The sequence below is a fragment of the Neltuma alba genome, unplaced genomic scaffold (assembly GCF_004799145.2).
Source record: "Neltuma alba isolate B1F8T4 unplaced genomic scaffold, ASM479914v2 tig00012694_pilon, whole genome shotgun sequence".
Taxonomy (NCBI): domain Eukaryota; kingdom Viridiplantae; phylum Streptophyta; class Magnoliopsida; order Fabales; family Fabaceae; genus Neltuma; species Neltuma alba.
Genome location: NW_021637121.1, coordinates 123,539 through 146,616, shown reverse-complemented (window position 1 = coordinate 146,616; position 23,078 = coordinate 123,539). Strand labels below are relative to the sequence as shown.

Genomic DNA, 23,078 nt, shown 5'->3' with positions numbered 1-23,078 from the left:
AATTATTAATCCTCAGAAATAATTTTAGAAATTTTTTTGTCCCCCAGAAAATGAAAACCAGTTATACTTTCCTCAGCCTTTTGGCTAACATCAAGAAAATGAAAAATAATTATATGTCATAAAAAATGTCGCTCTACACTTGTAGTAAAAAAAAAAAAGGAATTAACTTATATAAATTTTTTCTTTATAATAATAATGAAATTTGGTGGCTCAATGGTCACCTATAATTTAAAAATGCAAGTGGCTGTGGTATCAAGTCTCAATTTTACTAGTTACCCAAAAATATTTCTACCCCTAGTGGTAGGCCACCACCTTCTTTATGTGTGATTTTTCCCCAAAAAAAAAATCTTCTAAATCGCTTTTTCAGTGATAAAAATATCTTGTCATGTGATCTCATAATGCTTAATCAAAAAATAAAACATTACAGGTTTTGCCATGGTTTTTTAGTTATCTATCATCAATAATAAAAGTTTTTACAAACTTAATCTTATAGGTACATCATCCCAATAAATGCATTAAATAAAGGTTAGTTGAGATGTGGCTCACTACGACTAGAATATACTACTATCTCATAGCTCAAAGAATATTCACCAAAGTATTTAAAGATCATCCGCTAAAATGATTTTCATTTCAGCAGTAAAATTCAAACCTCACACTTCTTGAATGTATGTGCTATATATATTATATTCGTATAAACTAAAGCAACCTTAATTTTGTTAGGATGTTATTCTTTAGTACAATTTTTCAAAATGCTTTAAAAAATTACACATAATGATCCCTTCAAGTCTCTGTTGTAGAAAGTGTATTATTAGATTGATTGTTTATCTTTTAAAATATATATACATATAAAAACACATACACTTTTGTTGCCACATACGATATATAAAATCTGGGGAAAAAAAAGAAAATTCTGGACTATTTACATGTGTTTTGGAGGTCAATTGTGGTATTTTCATTTGGGTAAACTAAAATGATATTACCAAAGTTACACGCCTACATGAATTGTTTTGTGTGAAATGGGGTATGACTTTGAGGTCTACTCATAAGTTAAGCATTCCCATTGATATTGGGTCATTGATATATAATACATCCAATGAAGAGTATGGACAATATGTCCGCACATGCTTCTTCCCAGTGGTTCTTTTGAAGGATTTTTCTCCATCTATGACCTACAAGGCTGACCATATATGAAATAATGCGATGAAAATGAAAACATCTTCCCAGATGTGAAACTGACCTTATGTTTGGTATGATTGAAATGGAGAACATGAAAAAATTTAATGAATTTGATTTATTAAAATTTTTAATTAATTTTGCTTACTATTTTGTCTTATATCTTCCCTTTATTAAAATTTTATAACTCTACTTCTTCAATTTTTTAAATTGAACTCATTAAAATTTTTCCTCTCCACTTCCCTCATACCAAAACATAAGGGGCAAAGGTTCTTTTCATTAGGAACATGGGATTACTCTATGACCTATATAATACGGCGATAATAAAAATATGACTTTTAATGTAATAACGGATCATTTGTAGGATGAAAGTTTTTTCTAGTTACTAGCGTAATTTTATTTTTCTTTCATTGCATTAACTTCTTTCAATGACTTAATATTTGAAAAGTCTCCCATACTATGTACACTATAGTGATGAGCACTATAATATTTATTACTGCGGTGAAAGCTACGCCATTTCAATATAGTTGTAATAAGCTAGATTTAAAATTTTTAACTCATGATTTCTAAATAAAAAAATTTAGAGTTAAGACTTGAGAGATTACACTTATTTTGGATCATGTACCTATTAAAGGAAAACATTTTTAAAAGAACAAAATATAAAAAATTAAATCTCTTCATCCATATTAAATTTAAATAGTTAAGATTTAATAAGTATTATGGTGCTCATTACTGCAATGAACACCGAAATTGGTTCATGTGCATGCTGGAATTTAAATAAATGCTATTTAACTATTAATGTGTTTATCAATAAGGGGAAAATAGAAAACAAATCATTTAATATCTTCTTAAAATATTAGAAAGACACATATTATGAGACATGTTACAAAATTTTGTGATATCTATTATGAAACAGAGGGAGTAGCTTATTAGTAGCATGCACATTGAAACCTTTTAAATAATTAAATTGGGCATAAATTAAGGAAAACGCTATTTTATAATTAGTGATTTTATAAAATTTAATTGTAAAAATAAAGTATATTTTTGCTATCCGCAATGACAAAGTAAAAATTAACGCGTTTTTCTTTTTTTGCCTTTTACATTTATGCTCAACTTGTTTGGTTGTTGACCATAATATATTTTGGTTTAGTGTTATGTCAATGTCTTTAAAGGCTTATTTTTAAATGATTTTTTATTATATGCGAAACAATTAACTGAAAAGAGTTGTCTCGTGCACAACAGTTTCTTTTATAATTTTTATATCAATTTTGGAAATCTTAATTTTTCAAAGAGAAAAAAATTATTTAATTATGACTTTTATCACTATTTATGCAAGTTAAGCTTGCCATTCTTCTCCTACAAGTTAACATTAGGATTTACTTGACTTACAAGTCTTTGTTTGAATATAAATATAGATTAATTAAATAATACAGTGAGATAATTAATGCAACCATTTTCCAAGCGAATATGTATGATAGTTCTAATAAATATTACTTTAGACAAAAAATAAATTAAATGTATTGGAGTGAGTAAGGTCATAATAACAAAAAACCATGAAAATAATTTCTTCCGACTTCTAAAAAGGCAAATAAAATGAAACGGAAATTTTTTTTAAAAATTATATATTTAAAATTGGAGAAAGTACTTATTATATGCACTAATCAAATTTTCTACTAAATAAGTTGAAAATAGTCCTAAAGAATCCTACACGGAGATCCCATCATCTGCATTGGGCTTATGATTCCCAAAAAAAAAAAAAAGGATGCAAGTGAAAAAAAAAAAAAAAACAATGATGAAGCATACATCTTATATTCTTCTTAGCAACAAATGTGCCTTATTATTTCTATAGCCACTTTTATCTACGCTGCTTTTCCAGACCCTTTTAAAGCGCCAGATCGTTTAGACCAGTTTCGTGCGTAAGACGATCTTTAAAGGAACAACTTAACCCCCAAAAAAAATCTCGGCTCCCAATAAATCTTATCAGTTTTGATGTAATTAATTATTGTCATGAAAATATTTTTATAAATTTAATCATTATAAGTAGTTAAGTAAACATCGAACTCCCAATAAATGTACTAAACAAAATTTGGCTGGGGGCAGCTCACCAAGAATGTATATGATCTTATCATTCAGTGTAATTTTTCAAAATTTTTCTTTAAAATTGCACAAAGCAATTCCTGTGAGTCTCGAGCTTAAGAACGGATTATTAGATTGAAAATTCTGCTTTTCGAAATATGCAGACAAAAAGCTATACTTTTTATGCCACCTACAAGAATGCATACTTTTAAGAAGTGTATTTTCTTAACTTCTTTTCCTTTTAGTGAATATTTATATTATAGATTGATTGTGTAGTTAATTTTCCTTTTTATATTCACCGCGTTGCTTTTAATTCTTTTCATGTAGATGAGGTGATTATCTCTTACTTCCTTTTAAATATATTAGGTGTGTGTAACGGTGGTAATTTTTTTCCCCCCGAACCAAGATCACATTACCAAAATAAAAATATTCATATAAGGGGAGATATTTAGAAGCAGTTTACTATGAAATGGAGTGTGCCGAGTTTGAGGTCTAGTATCAAGTCAAGCACATCACGCATGTATCTGCAATGAAGAGTTATCATAATCACTAACGTATATTTTGCGTTATTTTGTGACCTATATAATAAAATGATCATGAACATATGGTTCTTAATGTGATAACATATCATTTGCAGGGTCAAAATTTCTTCTCACTACTAATGTAATTTTTTTTTTCGCTTTCATTGTATTAACTTCCTTTTCAAGATAACTTAATATTTGAAAAGTGTCAATCACGCGATGTGCTTACACTAGAGGTAAATGGATGAGTTCTCATAATTAAAATTGGTCCTTATTAAACTATTTTTTTGTTTTACGAGACAAAACTCTGCTAATATAAGCTCTGCTAATATATTTATCTTGTACAAGTACAAAATTATTTTTAAAAAAAGCTAAATCAAACACCAATAAATGTGTTTTTCTAAGCTCTACTGTCTATTTTATACCAGCACTATTCTATACTAATTATTTTAAGTAAGAAAGATTAAAAAAAAATAACGAATTTTTATCCTCAGTTGAACTGTCCTTAATTTCTAAAGGAATGAACTTTGAAGAATACAATAATCACCGTCCATTCCACTCCACAGGTCATTTTTTTATGAAGACTTTGGTTGTTTCTGTAAATGCCAAAAAAGATTAAACAAACATGATATTCTTATAGTCGAATTTAAAATATTGAGGATGTTTAAAATATAATATGACATCAAAATTCACAAAAAAGAAAATTAAATAATACACCATCGGCTCGCCCCGACTCTTATGTTCGCTTTCTCTGTTTGGCTGTTAACCGTACAGAAATTGAATAATACAGTGATAATATCGTCCTCAAACTCAAAGTGATAGCTTTTCGGCCAAAAAAAAAAAAAAAAAAAAAAAAAAAAACTCAAAGTGATAGCTGAAGAAATTGAGGACCATATAAATTGTTTTTAATGGGTACCTCGAAGATTTTAATTTATATTGAAATTTATTATTTGTTTTACTTGCAAATTTCCATTAGATGATGATCATGCTATGAGTCTCATATTAGGAATCTCACAAGTATTGTAGAGTTTATAAGTATAAGGGTCTTTTCATCTTAACAGGTTAGTCTTTTGAAATTGGACCTCTCTTTGAGTTTATGTTCATCACATTAATACTTTTATTAAAAGCCAAACATTCATAGAGAGGGCTACCCACAGAGAATTATGACCAGTAGGAGGCTAAGTGAAGTGCTATGGTGTGAAGCCACCAAGGACATAAACTCTCAAGGGGGTGTATGGTTATGAGTCTCTCGTTGGAGAATCTCATAAGTGTTATGGGATTTATAAGTGTAAGAAGTTACCCCTTCTAACAGCTTAGTCTTGTGGGATTAGGTTCTCCCTTTGGGCTTATGCTCATCATAGATCAAGAGTTCCTTGAATTAGCTACAAGCAAAGTTAAAAAAAAAAAAAAAAAAAGCTAGAAGTTTATCAAATCATATATATTATATCATGAGAGATTGGGTCTAGGGAAATGGGGTAGTCCCTTATAAAGTGGCAAATCAAGGTTTGAAACCTTGCTGGAAGAAGTACCAATATTGAATATCTAATAGTGACTTGAATAGGATTGTCTCTAATAAGAAGATATTTATGCGTAACAAAAAAAATTATGTATATTATTTATTATTGACTGAAATAACCACTTGTAAGAATGAGAAAGAACAAAATACAAAGATTTCTTTCATCAATTTAGATTTCATGTAAATTATAACGAAGCATTTTATAGATGGTAGAATTTCTATATCCATAAAATCACAAAGTTCTGTTTGGTATGAGAGAAATAGAGGAGAAGAAAGGGGAGGAAAAATTTTAATGAGTTGTACTTAAAAAATTAAAGAAGTGGGGTTTTAAAATTTTAATAGAGTGAAGTTGTAAAATAAAATAATAAAAAAATTAATTAAAAGCTTTTGACTCCATTTTAATTTTTTAAATCAACTCATTAAAATTTTTTCGTCCCTTTCCCTCCATTTCCCTTATATAGGGTAAATATGTCCAATAATGAAGAAAGAAATAATAGCCTCACAAAAATATTAAAAAAATAAAAATGGAAATGCATGATTAAAGGAGCAATGTATCTTGACCATAAATAAATTATGCAATGAAAGTATGGTCCCAGAAGTAAAATTACTCGACAAGCAATGAAAGGGACGAAGCTTCTCGTTAACATACATTTTGAATTATTTTACACCCCACCAGGCCACCAGACTTGACCACAAAGAAAATAATGCAGTCAAAAAGTATCGTTAAACGCGTGTAGAAACAAATATAAACGTACGTCCAGCATACGAGTTAACTTTTTAGTTGAATTTCTTCTAATCTTATCACTAAAGACACCCTTTTAATTTCCAACTCCGCGTTTTGTTAGTATGACTTGACTTGATTCAGAAAACGGAGAAGTATGAAATGATATATGTGTTTGTGTCAATTCCTGGTTGTGCAAGATTTGATAAGTTTGATATGATCAATATGGGAAAACCTTCTTCCTTTATCTTCCTCTTCTTACTTCATTGCTTCACAGTCGCCTTTGCTTCGATGCCTACAAACATTACTACTGATAGATTCGCACTTCTTGCCCTTAAATCCTTTGTCACTTCAGATCCATATGATTTCTTAGCTAATTGGTCTGTCTCTTCTTCTCCATGCAGCTGGGTTGGTGTTACTTGCAATATTCATCATGAAAGGGTTCAGTCCCTAAATCTTAGTGGCATGGAACTCAAGGGTACCATATCCCCACAACTCGAAAATCTCTCATTCCTTGTTGAACTTGATCTCAGTGACAACACTTTTTTTGGTCAAATCCCTAAAGAGTTAGTTCGATTGCATAGATTGAAACTATTCAACTTGAGCTACAATGACTTTCATGGGCCAGTTCCAACATGGATAGGAGATTTGTCTTCACTTGAGCAACTAAGTCTTCAAAATAACAATTTTAATGGATTTATTCCATTATCTCTTTTCAATCTATCAAGGTTGGAGATCTTGGATTGGAATTTTAATCTCATTGAAGGGATCATTCCACTGGAGGTGGGCAAACTTGAGCGACTCAAGATTTTACGACTTAGTCATAACAAACTTTCAGGAATCATTCCCCAAACAATTTCCAATTTATCTTCGCTTGAGTTGTTGCATTTATCCTATAACACTTTGTCAGGTATGTTTTGGATTACTTTCAATAATTATATTTGTCTTTGTTCTATACTAGTGTATTTGGTTAGTAGGATCGTATTCTTGAGTAATTTGAGTTTGTCTTTTTTTATTTATTCATTTTTTGTATTTTTATGAATTTTCTTCTTAAATTTTGCCAACATATTTCTATTCTTTTTTCAAAGAAAAAAACCACTTGTCATCCAATTCTTGAAACGTAGTATATAGTCACAATTTTTTTTATTAACTTGTCATGCCTGAAAAATATATGTAAATGGTCTCATGTACATATAATAACTTGTCATGCCTGAAAAATTGTTAGTGGCATTGATTTCTTTTTCTCCCCTGATATTTCAAGGAGCCATTTCCAATGAGATTGGTGATCTTTGACAAGCAGAAATATTGTGTTTAGAAAGAATCAACTTTCTGGTCTGGTTTTATGATTAACTGTATTAAAAAAATTCTATTCCAGTATTTCATAAGATATTAGTGAATAATGATTTTGAACTGAGATTTTGTTCCCCATCATTTAGTTTATGTCACAATTTTCACACACATGTAAAGGTGGGTTCACAAGTTGCTCCAAAAATCTTTAAGAACCAAAATAAAATATTGAGTCATTAAAAAAGGGGAAGCCCCGTGGAAGATAATCTGATGAGGATGATGGAAAGGACTAGTTGGGATTCCAATGTTCTTTCTAGATTTTTATTTTTCATTTTCACCCCATATTTTATTTTCAATGGCAAGTTTTTCATTTTTTTTAATATAGATAATCCATTAGAATTTAATAAACACGCATAATTATTGACCTTAGAGTGTGTAATATTCGCAAATACCATTTTTACTGTTTGTTTATTGAAATATTAAAATGGCCCTATACAACACTACTTAGAGTAGTCACACGGAATTGAAGGGTTGAACTATTTTTTACCTTTATGAATGATATTTCCATTTTGGATCATTTGTAATTAGCTGTTTATGCTTAGAGACATCCTTAAATCCGAATAATCTGATTATTTATATATTTATGTTAGCTTCTCAAAGTAAAAAGAAAACTTCAGATGTATTGGAAACAAATATGACATGCCACTCTAATTATTTTTATTTGAATTTTTTAATTTGCTGTAATCACGTGAGATGTCATTCTGCAGTTTGTTAGGTGTGTTTTGAATGAATCTGGGCTGTCTCCTTTTTCTCTTTTAGACTCCATCATTTCTCTATTCTTTTTTCACGAATAAAACCCAATTCGTCATCCAATTTTTTTGTAATGGTTAGGAAAGTTATACCATAGGGAAAAAGAATATTGTTATAATATTAGTCTGAACAGATCTTTTAAGGTTCATTATCACTCTTTGAAACCCAAGGCTTATTATTATGTTATTAAAAAGTTTTTGAAGTTTTATTTTTTAAATGAGCAAGCCTTATAAGCAGCATGCATATTTGGAATTGGAACCTTTCATTTTAATTTGGATGATATAAAATATTAAAATATATCTTAATTTTATTATTTATTATTAATTTTTATTTTAAACTCATAATCTTATTTGTTGAATGAGACGAATGCAGCTTACATGATGTATAAGAATTTCCCAGAATTAATTAATCCTCCAAATCTAAAAAAGATAGCAAAAATAAATCTGAATTAATCTAATATAAATTACAGAATAATAGACTGAACTGAAACATAAAACACTGTGTAATGAATTGAAAGGGTTATTTTTCTATAAAGTAAGTATTGTTGTGTTTTATTATTTAGAACATATTTATGTTATTTCTCACAATTGTGCAAGTCTTTCAATATTTATAAAGTGAAATAATCATTTTTGCTATATGAAAGTTGATATTGACATGTTGTTTATCATTTAATATTGGAAGGAGCCATTCCAAATGAGATTGGTGATCTTCGACAACTTCATACAATATATCTTTCAACTAATCAGCTTTCAAGCACTATACCAACCTCCATATTTAATAGTTCAGTGCGACAATACATTGAACTTAACAACAATAATTTATCTGGGACTCTGTCAACAAATGTATGTTTTGGGCTTCCAAAACTTGAAAAACTATATCTCCATGAAAATGATTTGTCTGGGAAGATACCCTCCATTTGGCATCAATGCAAGGAATTGGTAGAGTTGTCATTGGGGGATAACAAGTTCAATGGAAGAAACATACCAAGTGACATTGGAAATTTGACCAAACTTGAGTGGTTATATCTTAGTGGCAGCAACTTGCAAGGTAAGAGTTTTAATTATGATATTCCAATTAGATAAATTGTTGTCACGAATTGAATCCAAAATAAAGGAGTTAACTCATATTATTTTCTTGCATTATAATGTTATGTTATTTTTAATTTTAGCAACCAGGGGAATCAAATCCTACCAACTCCACTTTTCTTCCTTTTTAGGGGGAAAAAAAAAAGTTCCTTCGGGCAAAAAAATACAATGCTCTGGCAAAAGTTCCAAACTTATTTAAAAAAATAACGGGCCATTTTTGTAATTTTTCATGAATTTTAAAATTCTAATTTATTTTTTTTTCATTTTCTGTAATTTTTGAAGTGGTAGGTGCCTACAATTTCAGGCCTTTTTATCTAAAATTTTCCCTAATGATTTCTCATAAAATTATACCAAACAATTCTTTCATGCAGACATAAATTGCTGAAAAAGTAGTCTAATATGCCATACATGATTAATTAGAAATATATAAAAAAAAATATTTAGTCAAACTTAGCGTACTGATTTGCAATATCAAAAGGTAATAACACAAATATTCAAGTTTTTGGACTTAGTGCGTAAAACGCGTACATATGTACATACATATTACTTCTATGCAAACAACATATATATATATGTGTGTGTGTGTATATAACCTATATGCAAACAATATCTTTTGTGTTTATAAATAAAGTATTACATTTCTATTTTTTAAAATGGAGGCAGTGTTAGAAGTCTTGTAAAGAATTTAAGTTCTTTTTTATTCAAAATATAAGTATAAAACAACTTATGTAATTTGAAAAGCTGGTTAAAATTGATTAAAAATAATAAATATGTCAAATATATAACTTATTGTCCTAAAACATCCTCATTTATGGTGAGGCCGAATGGGAGAGACGATGAGCTAAAAAAAAAAAACCAAAGAGAATGAGTTAAAAAAAAGTCAAAAAGATAATGAGAGAGGCTTATAATTAATTTGAGAGAAAAATTTAAAAAAAAAGTATTAAATGATCCAACAAATCTGAAACGAAGCTTATAAAAAAGTCCCTCTTGAAGATTTGATGCTTATATTTTTTAACTAGAGGAAGTATTTTGTGGTAATGTTCAATCAGGGGTATCGGGCTGTAGGTTCTCAAAACCTAGTTTCCAGTGTCTATGTTTCTGTATAAATATGGGTTAATTATCTGGTGTCATACATGAACCCAGTTCCCCTTTCGCTGAATAATAGATTTTCAGTTCTCTCAAGTTTTTCACGGGCACCCTTTTACATTATATATGTACTTTATGCATATTATACAAAAGTATTATAAAATTTTTTATTTTCCTATTTACAAGTCCCTTCAACCTTTTCACAAGAAGAGTGGTTAATGAATTATATTTAAATGCCAACCTCTTTACAAGTGTTGAGATTATTATTTCTTATTTTTCTTCTTTTATTTCCTTTTTTAATATTCTTCAATAATAAATAAATTTAAAATGAGATTTTATATGTTCATTCCTTTATTATCATGCATTTTTCTAGTGGAGGTTTAAATATGGCTAATGATTTATAATCACAAAGCATCATCGATTTTCTATTTTTTTTTTCTGGTGATATTTTCTTCATTTAGAGGAAAACAAAAATGGGATTTTCTTTCATTTATTCATATTTTTCGTTCATATAATGCGATCTATATTAAACTTGTGATTACAATACCAGCATAAAAGAAAAGAAACATAAGATCAATACCTGATGGAACCACTTGATATTTAAAATGTGCAAGACATTTTTTTAAAAAAAGTTTACTCTTAACTATCACATCATTTATACTTTGATCAATAAAATGGCTTCACCATATATAATTTTTTCAGGAATCATTCCAAGTGAGATTGGAAAACTGATAAACCTCCAGCACCTTGATCTTAGCAACAACAATTTGCAAGGTCAGAATTTTAATTATATGACTGTTTTAGACCATGTGTGTATTTTTGTTTTGTTTTAATCTGGGGGATGAAAAATAATTTTAAAATTAGATTCTGTTTTTATTTTTTTCATTCATTTTAAAGAATCATGAGAAGTTATGTGTTCATAGGAAAAATGCTTAAAAAGAGCCATGGCTTATTAACCAGTACATGTAATGTTCATGTTTGTCTATTCATAAAATGCGGTTTATCTTTTTTTCTTTTTATTTGGAAAAAAGACACATTTAATGGTGATACTTTCTTTTAATCCCAAAAGTGAATATTGCTTTATACGTGTATACATGTTTGTAACTTGATTAGAGTGTGTTGATTGAAATTTGCGCGCGCACACGCACACACATATATTCATCTCCCACATGTATTCGCATCGTGCTGTGAATACATGGCACTAGTTGGGATTCCTTTTTTCTAGTTTTTTTCTATTTTTCATTTCCTCCATATTTTCTATTCAATGGCATGTTTTTTTCGTTTGCTTTTGTTATAGATAATGCACTAGAATTTAGTAAACACACATAATTATTATGCTTAGAGTCCGCAATATTCGCAAATATCATTTTTTATTGTATGTTAATTGAAATTTTGAAAGGACCCCATACAACACTACTTAGAGTCACACAAAATTAAAATGCTAGAGTATTTCTTACTTTTACTAATGATATTTCTATCTTGGGTTTTTTGCAATTAGCTGTTTATATTTAGTGATATCTTTATAATCCGAATGATCTGCTTATTTATATATTTATTTTAGCTTCTCAAAATTAAAAAAAATAATTTTAGATGTATTGAAAACAAATATAACATACCATTCTAATTAATTTTTTGGTATAATTATAGTGAGAAATCATTGGGAAATATACAAAAAGTAGTCTAATGCTTTATGCCATACATGATTAATTGGAAATATACAAAAAAAATTATTTAGTCAAACTTAACGCACTGATTTGCAATATTAAAAGGCAATAACACAAGTATTCTACATTTTGGAAGTAGTACGTAAGAAGCATACATATACACATACACATATTACTTCTATGAAAACAATTTATATATATATATATTTTTTACCTATATGCAAACAATATCTTTTGTGTTTATAAATAAAGTACTCCATTTCTACTTTTTAAAATGGAGGGAGTGTTAGAAGTCTTGTAAAGAATTTATGTTCTTTTTGTTCAAAATATAAGTATAAAATAACTTATGTAATTCAAAAAGTTAGTTAAAATTGATTAAAAATAATAAATATGTCAAATATATAACTTATTGGCCTAAAACATCCTCATTTATAGTAAGGCTGAATGGGAGAGAGGATCAGTTAAAAATAAAATAAAATAAAAGAAAGAGAATAAGTTAAAAAAAGTCAAAAAGATAACGAGAGAGGCTTATAATTAATTTGAGAGAAAAATAAAAAAAAATGCATTAAATGATCCAACAAATCCAGAACAAGCTTATAAAAAAAAATGGTTAGTTCCTCTAAAAGATTTGATGCTAATATTTTTTAACTGGAGGAAATATTTTGTGATAATGTTTAGTAAGGGGTATTGGGCTTTCGGCTTTCAAAGCCTAGTGTCAGGGGTATTGGGCTTTAGGTTTTGTATAAATATGGGCCAATTATCCAGTGTCATGCATGAACCCAATTTCCTTTTTGTTGAATAATATATTTTCAGTTCTCTCCAATTTTCCACCAGCATTCTTTTACATTATAGATGTACTTTATGCATATTATACAAAAGTATTACAAATTTTTTATTTTCCTATTTACAAATCCCTTCAGCCTTTTCACAAAAAGAGTTGTTAATGAATTATATTTAAATGCCAACCTCTTTAAAAGTATTGAGATTATTATTTCTTATTTTTCTTCTTTTATTTCCTTTTTTAAATATTCTTCAATAGTAAAATAAATTTAAAATGATATTTTATCTGTTCATTTCTTTAATATTGTACATTTTTCTAGTGGAAGCTTCAATATGGCTAATGATTTACAATCACAAAACAATGATTTTCTTCTCTCTTTTTTTTGGTGATATTTTCTCCATTTAGAGAAAAGTAAAAATGAGATTTCTTTTGGCCATTTCATTCATTCATATTGTTCGTTCATATAATGGGACTTATGCTAAGCTTGTGATTAGAATGCAAAAATAAAAAGAAAGATAAGATCAATAGCTGATGGGACCACTTGATATTTAAAAATGTGCAAAACCTTTTTTTTTTTTTCAAAGCTTTGCTCTTAAAACTACCACATCATTTATACTTTGATCAATAAAATGGCTTCACCATATATAATTTTCCCAGGAATCATTCCAAGTGAGATTGGAGACTTGACAAACCTCCAGAACCTTCATCTTAGCAAGAACCATTTGCAAGGTCAGAATTTTAATTATATGATTGTGTCAGACCATATGCGTGTTTTTGTTCTTGTTTTAATCTTGAGAATAAAAAATAATTTGAAAATGAAATTTTGTTATTATTTTTGTCATTTGTGGAAATATCTTATAACAGTTTATTAGGTGTATTTTGAACAAACCTGCGCTTTGGATATTGCTTTAGATTTTGTTGTATTTTTGTCCATTTCTCCTTTTTTTTTTTCAAATCATTTTTCTATTCTTTTTTAAGAATTTAAAAAAAATCTGTCATCTGATTTTTGAAATGGTTAGTTATACCAATGGGAAAAAGAATATTATCATAATAATAGCCCAAACCGATCTTTTAAGGCTGATTATCAATCTTTGAAAACAAATGTTTATTATTATATAATTTAAAACTTTTTGAAGCTTTTTCTTAAACAAAGACTAAGCAAGCCTTACAAGCAACAGGTTTGGAAATTGGAACATTTAATTTTAATTTGCATAACACAAAATATATATTAATTTTGTTATTTATTATTAATTTTCATTTTAAACTCATAATCTTATTTGTTGAATGAAACGGACGCAGCTTACATGATATATAGGAATTTCTCAGAATTAATTAATCCACAAATCTGAAAAAGATAACAAAAATAAATCTAAAATTATAAATTAATCAAATTTGAATTACAGAATAAGAAACTGAACTGAAGCATAAAATATAGTGCCATGAATTGAAAGGGTTTTTTTTTCCCCGAAAATAAGTATTTTTGTGTTTCTAAATGCGCAAGTCTTTCTGTGTGTTTCTAAAAATGTAAGTCTCCCATGAACATAATATTTTTACTAAACCCATAATCTAAATTGGGTGATAAATATTGATAATGAATTGTTCCTGTATAGGACTTAGTTAGCTAGTAACAAATTTAATTTTTGAAAATAATTATATTTTTTTTAATATTGTCAGATTAACTTTCTAAGGACATATCTTATCCTTAAGAATATTTTTTAAAATTTTTCAATAAAAATGCAGACAAAAAATGCAACACTAGATTGAGAAATGTCATAATGTAAACATAAATAAAGAAATACATAATTTCAAAAATGCCATAACGTCCTGACTTGCAATATTAAAAAGTAAGAAATTTGATAGACAAAATTTGCCTTCCCCTATTGTAATATTTATGCATCGACTGATCCGCATAACACAAATATTCAGGTTTTGGGGATCAGCTCGTAAGACAAGTAGAGTTATATATACAGTACCTATATGCAAACAATATTTCCTGCTTTATTTTCCCTTTAATGTCGGTACACTTATACAAATATATTATTAACTATCTTATTTTTCTATTTGCAAGTCCATTCAGCGTTTTCACAATCAAACTTGTTGTTAGTGAATTGTATTTAAATGCCACCTCTTTACGAGCATTAAGATTATTATTTCTTATTTTTATTAATTTTTTCTTTTTAATATTCTTCCATGATAAAATAAATTTAAAAATGAGGTTTTATCTTTTAATTTCATTAATATTGTATATATTCATAGCGGAAGCTTATATATTGTTGATTCATAGAATGGGGCTTATATATAGCTTTTGATTACAATGCCAAACTAAAAGAAATATAAAATCAAGAACTGATGGGACCACTTGATATTTATAACGAGAAAAATAAATGGCTTGTTTTTTTTAAATTATTTTTTCCAGAACAATTCTATAATTTTTTTAAATAAGTTTTGGGAATAAAAGATGAAAAAGATGTTTGGTTGACGATTTTAAAAACCATATTTGAAACAAAAAAAACATAAAAATTCACATTGGGCAGTTTGATTATATAAAAAAAGTTCAAATGTGTTTTGGATCATGAGAAATATGTGTTTGCTGTTTGTTTTTATATATAAAGTAATCTGTTTCTTTTCAACATGCTATTCAGTTTATGCGCTTTAAAAACGTTTCGTGTTTGTAATGTTCATGAGTGGACGCAATGTTTTTTTTTTTTAATGACAGGATTTGCCTTTGAGAAGATTTTTATGATACATCCAATTCTCTTATCAAAATATATATATAACTCATATCTTGTCCTCTTTTAAATTGAAACAGGTGAGATCCCATCATCTCTCCTCAACATTTCTTCTTTAATTACTCTGGGTTTAGACAAAAACAATTTGAATGGTAGTCTTCCAATATCAAGTGGCAATGGGACATTGTTGGAAGAATTACGTTTATCATGGAATTTCTTTACAGGTATGCCCAATCAACCCATTTCTTTATTTTATGCTTAATTGATTTTATTTTTTATTTATACTTATTCTGTATTGCTTGCAAATTTTTTAATTGAGATTGTTTTAACCCTATGCTTGGATGGAGAGAAAAGTTTGGGGGGAAGAGAACTAGGAGAGAAAAATGAGAGGAATAAAAAGTAGGAGAGAAAATGAGATGTGAGATCCATTATATTTTTTGCTCAAATTTTCTCTCCACGTATGGAAAGAAAATGAGAGGGAAAAAACACACCTTCCATTACTGCTCTCACCTCCACCCCTCTTCATTATGATTTTTGTGAGTGAAACTCATGGCAAAACTGAATTTCACGTTATGGCTGCTCTTATTATCCCCAACGTTAATGCAGTTTGCTTTTCTTTTTCTTTTTTTGGGGGCAAAAACGATATTGCAGTTTAAAAACCTCATTTTTTTCAATTAAAAGAAGGAGAAAAAAACCTTGAGTTTGTGATAGACTGGTAGTTCGTATATGATTAAGTGGCTTCCCATACATAATTTTTATTTTTATTTTATTTAATTTTAAAAAATTAATCACTTTTATTGTTATCCCAAAACGTAACACTTCTATCAAATTATTTCACAATGTAAATATTATTATATTAATATGATTTTTTATTTTAATATCTTATTCAATTTCAAACATTTATATTTTGTCATGGCAAAAAAGATATTTTAGTCATTTAAATATTTAATTATTTTTTCTTTCTATTTTCTCTCATTCATTAAAACATTTGATATGATAATATTTTCTCTCAAGTTTTTTCTTCACTCCATTTTCTTTCTGTTTATTTTCTTTCTTGCCAACTTTCTTTCCATCTAAACGGAGGGTAAGAGTCAAAATTCTAGTACACTTGATATGTTTAACGCAATCCATTTTTCTTTTAAAAAAATACAGTTGTTATTATCTGTACTATATCTGTACAATGTGCAACCGAAAGTATTTTAGTTCCTTAAATAAAAACTAAATTCTAGCCTTCCATTTTTTTCTTGCCCATAATGAACTCATCCTCAGATTTCAAAATGTGAGCCTTGTAAATATTAAATAAGTTTAATGCAAAATATAAATAATTTGGATGTTTATTTCATATAGTTGAGGCTAAATCCATAGTCTCTCTTTAGCAATCCTTCTTTGAAAGAAATTTAATGTTCAATTAATCATTGAGATTAGAGGAGTCCTTTTTAAATGACCGTCAACCTAAAAACTGAATTATTTCCTATTACTTTTAAGCCTCTAATTATCAAAATTCCATGTATTATTTATATGCTTATATGTGTGTGAGTTTATTAGGAAGTTGCTTGCCATACTACCAAGTAATTAACAAATATTTTGTATTTATTTACAGGCAAAATTCCTTCATTTCTTTGGAACATGCCTTCCTTGAGAATGATTGATGTTGCCGTCAACCATTTAAAGGGTAACTTGCCAGAGGAAATGTGTCATCATCTCCCTTTGCTTGAAGCCTTTGTTGCTACTGATAATCAATTAGAGGGAATCATTCCAAAATCAATAAGTAACTGCACATCTTCGAAAGGATTATATTTGAGTGGTAACTCATTTATAGGTATGTATTTATATGTGTTTGTTTTCTTCTTTTTTAATATTTTGTATGCACTTATGATAGGACTCATATAGCTAGTGATTACAATCCCAAAATAACAAATAAAGCAAAGATTATGAATAGACGGAACCTTATGATATTAAATTAGTAAGATAGAAAAGTTATATATAATTTATTTATTATATATATTTTTTGAGAAAAATTCTCTTTATTATATATAACTTGTAACAATTCTATATTGTTTAAATGTATTAATATATGTAATAATTTTAAAAATTTGTATTGTAGGAATTGAAAAATGTACAATAAACAAAAAAATGATTTAGATAATTATAGAAAATCAGTTACCAATAAAATTTAAAAAAAATTTAAATGAAACTCAAAAAACACTTATTCAACCAAATTTAAGTTCAAATTAATGAAAAAAAATACAACATGTTTTCAATAGTTAGTCAAATTGTTAAATCCAACAAACAAAAATCGGACCGGATACTAAACCGGTTAAAACAATAGGTACAGATTCAATGAATCTTATTGGGTTAGACCAGGTTAAACCAGTAATAATTAAAATAAGTAAAGGTATTTATATTTTAGTTATAAAAAAACAATATTTTTTGAATGGCTACTCATATTACAAAATAATTATGCATATAATTTTTTTTATTTTTAATTTCTTTTTTCTTTTTCCCCTTCTTTTTCCTCACAGCCCAATACAATTTTTTTTTAATAATTATTTTGTACCTCTCTCTCTCTCTCTCTCGCAAATATTAGACTCTTTCTTCTCCATAACACATCACGAGGTCACCTTTTTATGCCTCTCTCCTCCTTGAACAGCAGATTCAAATTTGCTTCTTAAAAGTTGAAACTTGAAACACCTATATATCTTCTCTTTCTCATTCAGATTGGTTCCTCCTTCTTTATTTCTTTCTTTCTCAAACAGAGACAATAAACAGTAACCATTTTTTTCTCTCAGCACATCCATTCGAAGTATACAAAATCACCAGGAGGAGAAAAGTATATTTTCATAATTTCTCACTTCAACTGTACCATAAAAAATCTCCTGGAGAGAAAAATTGCTGAAAAAATAATTTAATGCTTCATGACACACATGATTTATTGGCAACGCGCAAAATATTTATATGGTTAAACTTGAGAGACTCACATGCAATTTGTTAAGAAATTTGCTTCCGCCCTTCCGAATATTAATAAGACACGTGGAGTTTTTTTTAATAGTACACATATATATTATTATATGCAAATAATATGACTTGCTTTATTTTTTCCTGTTATAAGTCTAATCAATTATACTTGGTTGCCAATCTTTTACAACCATGAGATTATTATATCTTATTTTATTTTCTTTGCTTTTAAAATCATTTTTTTATAGACTAAATTTAAATTGGGATTATGTTTTTCATCATTTCATTAATATTGCACTACTCCCAGTGGGGGGTTTAAATATAGCTAATAATTTACAATCCAATATATCAAAAGATCAAATCATGAATTGATGGTAGTCTATGAGATTTTGTTTTTCGATTTTAAATTCATTCATACAATTCTAAAATAAAATAAAGATGGCATCACGAGCTGATGGGGCCACTTGATATTTAAAACTTGGAAGACAACATTATTTAAGTACTTTGTATAAGTTATACTCTATTCAATGAAAAAGCACAACATCATATATAAGGTACCCACATGTTATCCACACACTTACATGTTCTATTGTTCTCCAATTAAGTTCAACTCTTTTTTCCCCCTTCGACCCTTAATTAAAGAATACAACCTTTTGCTGTTTTTTATTTTTGCCAATTTTGCCAATTGTTTCTTTTCTATTTCACAAATTTATTAATTTCCTATCACACCATAAACTTTGATTTTTAAACAAATCTTCTATAACTGTGACATCTAAAAGGTAGTCTTCTATGATTTCCGCTGATTTTTCACTTGAAAATTTTTTTTAAAGACTTAAAAAATAATATAAATAAATTTATTTGTATATATTCTGAGGTGTATATATATTTATATGTATATATAAAAGTCATGATTCCCATCAATTTTCTATGTACAGGTTTTGTACCCAGAGGCATAGGCAAACTTGATAAACTTGAACTCTTAGATATGAGCTTGAATAATTTGAAAGGACCTATTCCTTCTGATATATTCAACATTTCAACATTAACGCTCTTGCGTTTTGATTGGAATTCTCTCTCTGGCCTTCTACCATCATATTTAGGAATTGGACTTCCCAACTTGAAGACATTATGGTTAGATGAAAATGAACTAACTGGACAAATTCCAAAGAGTATATCAAATGCATCTAGACTTACTATGTTAGGTTTGTCATGGAATAAATTTAGTGGAGCTATACCCAGAGTACTTGGAAATTTAAGGAACTTGGTGGAATTAGATTTGAATGGGAATAATCTGAATGGGTTGATTCCGAATATGGTTAACAAATTACATAGCCTTCAACGTTTAAGTCTCAGTGATAATAGATTGCAAGGGTCCATTATAAACGAACTTTGCCAACTCAAAAATCTAAGTGAGTTGTATCTTGCCAACAACATGTTTTCAGGAGCAATTCCAGGATGCCTCGAGAATACTTCATTGCGGAAGTTGGATTTTAGTTCTAACAAATTGATTTCTCATATACCCTCTTCTATTTGGAGTCTCAAAGATATATTGGTTTTAGACATATCCTCCAATGAACTCAGTGGAATAATTTCACCAGAGGTATCAAACATGAGAGCAATTATACTACTGAATTTGTCAAGAAACCAAATTTCAGGAAGCATCCCTACAACTATGGGTAGCTTGCAAACTTTGCAAAATCTATCTTTGGCTCACAACAATTTACAAGGACCTATACCTGAATCGCTTAGTGGCATGATAAGCATTGAGTCCATGGATCTTTCCCACAATTATTTATCTGGTGTGATTCCAAAGTCCTTAGAGTCATTACTCCATCTTAAATACATCAATCTTTCATATAATTTATTGCATGGAGAAATTCCAGAAGGTGGCCCTTTTCAAAATTTTACAGCTCAGTCTTTTATGATGAATAAAGATCTTTGTGGAAAATCCCAACTACAAGTCCAACCATGCAGAAAAGAAAGGAATTACATGACAAAAAAAGTGAAGTTGTTGATAAAATGCTCACTTCCTATCGTGGTTGTCATTCTGGTTGTTTCATGCATTGTCTTTCTAAGACGTAAGAGTGATGTGTATGCTAGTGGTTCAACGAACAATGATTTAATAAATGTGGGGATACCAATTAGGATATCCTATTATGATCTTTTGCATGGAACAAATAGATTTGATGAGAGTAATCTTCTTGGTGTTGGATATTATGGATCAGTATACAAAGCAACTCTTCCAAATGGAAAGGTCGTTGCGGTTAAAGTATTTCGCTCAAACTTGGATGAAGCATTAAGGAGTTTTGATATTGAGTGTACTGTAGTATGCAATTTACGACACCGCAACCTTGTTAAGGTTATTAGTAGTTGCTCAAATGATCATTTGAAGTGTCTAATAATGGAGTTCATGTCAAATGGGAGTCTTGACAAATGGTTATACTCTCATGACAACTATTTAGACATCCTACAAAGGTTGAGTATAATGATTGATGTGGCAGCTGCATTAGAATATCTTCATCATGGTTCTTCTACACCAGTTGTTCATTGTGATGTAAAACCGAGCAATGTCTTGTTAGATGAAAATATGGTGGCTCATCTTACTGATTTTGGTATAGCTAAATTGATGGGGGAAGAAGAGTTGGAAATTTATACAAAAACTTTGGCTACAATTGGTTACATGGCACCTGGTAATCATTTACTAGTTATATTTTAGTTTTAATCGTTTGCATTGTTTTTGTTTACTACCTTAATAAAGTATGTTATTCAATTACTAACAAAATATTTGTTGTCTTACATGCATGAATTTATTGTATTAATAAGAATGAATTTTAATGACACATATATTACATTCTTTTTTGACACAATGGCATTTATACTGACAATTCTAATTGATATATAGAGTATGGATCAAAAGGAGCTGTTTCCATTAAAGGAGATGTGTATAGCTATGGTGTTTTGTTAATGGAAATGCTTACAAGTAAAAAGCCAACAGATGATATGTTTGCTGAAAGTCTAAGTTTGAAAGATTGGGTTAGCACATCAACACCACATTCTGTTATCAATATTCTAGATCCAAATTTGCTGCACAATCAAAATATTGGTGATGTAGTACCACATATGTCATCAATTTTGGAGCTGGCTTTAAATTGTTGCACCAATATACCTGAGGCACGACCTACAATGATTGATGTTGTGGTATCGATGAAAAAAAGCAACTTTTCATTGATGCAAAATATTAGAGGCAACTCAAGGTAAATAATTGTTAAATAAAATTTTAGTTTCTTTTTTTTTTTACCCCTTTGGTTTGGTTTATTTGTGAACTATGTAATAATCTTATCGGAGTAGAGCAAAAATGTTTGCCATGCTAATGCATCAAGTATTCGAAGTTTGGGTTTTTCTTGACCATATGTGTTTTGAACATTTCATATTATTTGAATAACAGGAACCTTGAACTTTGGGGGAAGAAAAAAGAATAACAGGACCTGAATAGTCCACTTTTATCCCTAAAGATTCCCAAATGCAAAATGAAATTTGAATCAATATAACTTTCATTATAATTTTGTTATGTCAAACGATCAAAGGAAGGAAGGGATATTCTTAAGTGATTGACCCTATGCAATTTTGTTATTATAACATAGCAAAATTATTGTCACACAATTTATCACTCAGAGAATTTATGGGTAACTTTACATGAAATCAAAACTTTAATATGCTTTTATAAAGACCTCACGTTAAAACTTTAACATTAATTTCTAATAATAATATTATCTCCAGTCCTAATTATAAAATTCCGTTTGTAAACTATAAATGAAATCTTATAATTAGGACTAAAAATGGTACAATTTTTTGAGCTTACTGACTATTGCTTTCAACAAAACCGATTTGCAACTTACAGTATTCTAGTATAAATTCTTTTTTTAGGATGTTGGTATTTTTTTCTGTGACATATTACTTACTTGTAAACTACACATCACCAATCATGCTAATATTCATTTAAATTAAAATCCCTTAAATAATAAATCTTAAGCAAATAAATTAGCAAAACCTCTAGAAACTTTATAGTGAACTCCAATAACATCTAATGATTCTAAAAGTGAAGACCCTTAAATATTAAAAATTGCCCTTTTTAAATTTAAATTGTTAGATAGTATTTCTATTTTGATTTGACAGGGTCAATGTTATCATTTTGATATTCTATTTTTGAATGACTTAAGTATGTATATGCCTTAACAAAATCAGGCTTTTTTATTTGGAGAAACCAAAATCAAGCTTATTCTCATTCTTGTCACAACATTATTATCACAAGCGGGTTGTGATGATTATGAACATTTGCAAATGAATATTAGCATATCAATTTAGGCATTTAGCCCTTCTTCTAGGTACTTTTTGAAGTTCTATATACTTATTTTACTTCAAACAAATTTAATTTTTTTTTATGAATATAGAAAATTATATGCTTTTAACAAACTCTACTACCATTTACAGCAAAGTAATGACAAAAAAAGTTTGAATTAATAGGAGAAAGAGATGTGAGAAATAATGACAATGTTGAGGAGCTTAGACGCAACCCACTTGTGACAAAAATGGTGGAGCAAGCTTGATTATGCTAGAGTAAAAGTAGAGCTAAGGAGCGCAAGCTTGATTATACTAGAGTAAAAGTAGAGCTAAGTC

At 28.6% G+C, this 23,078-nt stretch overlaps 1 protein-coding gene across 1 annotated transcript; it reads left to right on the top strand.

Moving 5' to 3' along the window:
* The first annotated feature begins 4,677 nt into the window (after nt 1-4,677).
* Nucleotides 4,678-21,776, top strand: LOC114729907 (probable LRR receptor-like serine/threonine-protein kinase At3g47570). The gene is made up of 3 exons (XM_028916931.1): nt 4,678-4,682; nt 19,964-21,094; nt 21,307-21,776. The coding sequence occupies exons 1-3, from the start codon at nt 4,679-4,681 to the stop codon at nt 21,660-21,662; spliced, it is 1,491 nt and encodes a 496-aa protein (XP_028772764.1). The 5' UTR covers nt 4,678; the 3' UTR covers nt 21,663-21,776.
* The last annotated feature ends 1,302 nt before the right edge of the window (nt 21,777-23,078 follow it).

Bases quoted from the DNA above. Each gene is read 5' to 3' on its own strand.
- LOC114729907 (XM_028916931.1), top strand. The intron at 21,095-21,306 runs GTAATCATTTAC...ATTGATATATAG, and splicing joins AATTGGTTACATGGCACCTG to AGTATGGATCAAAAGGAGCT.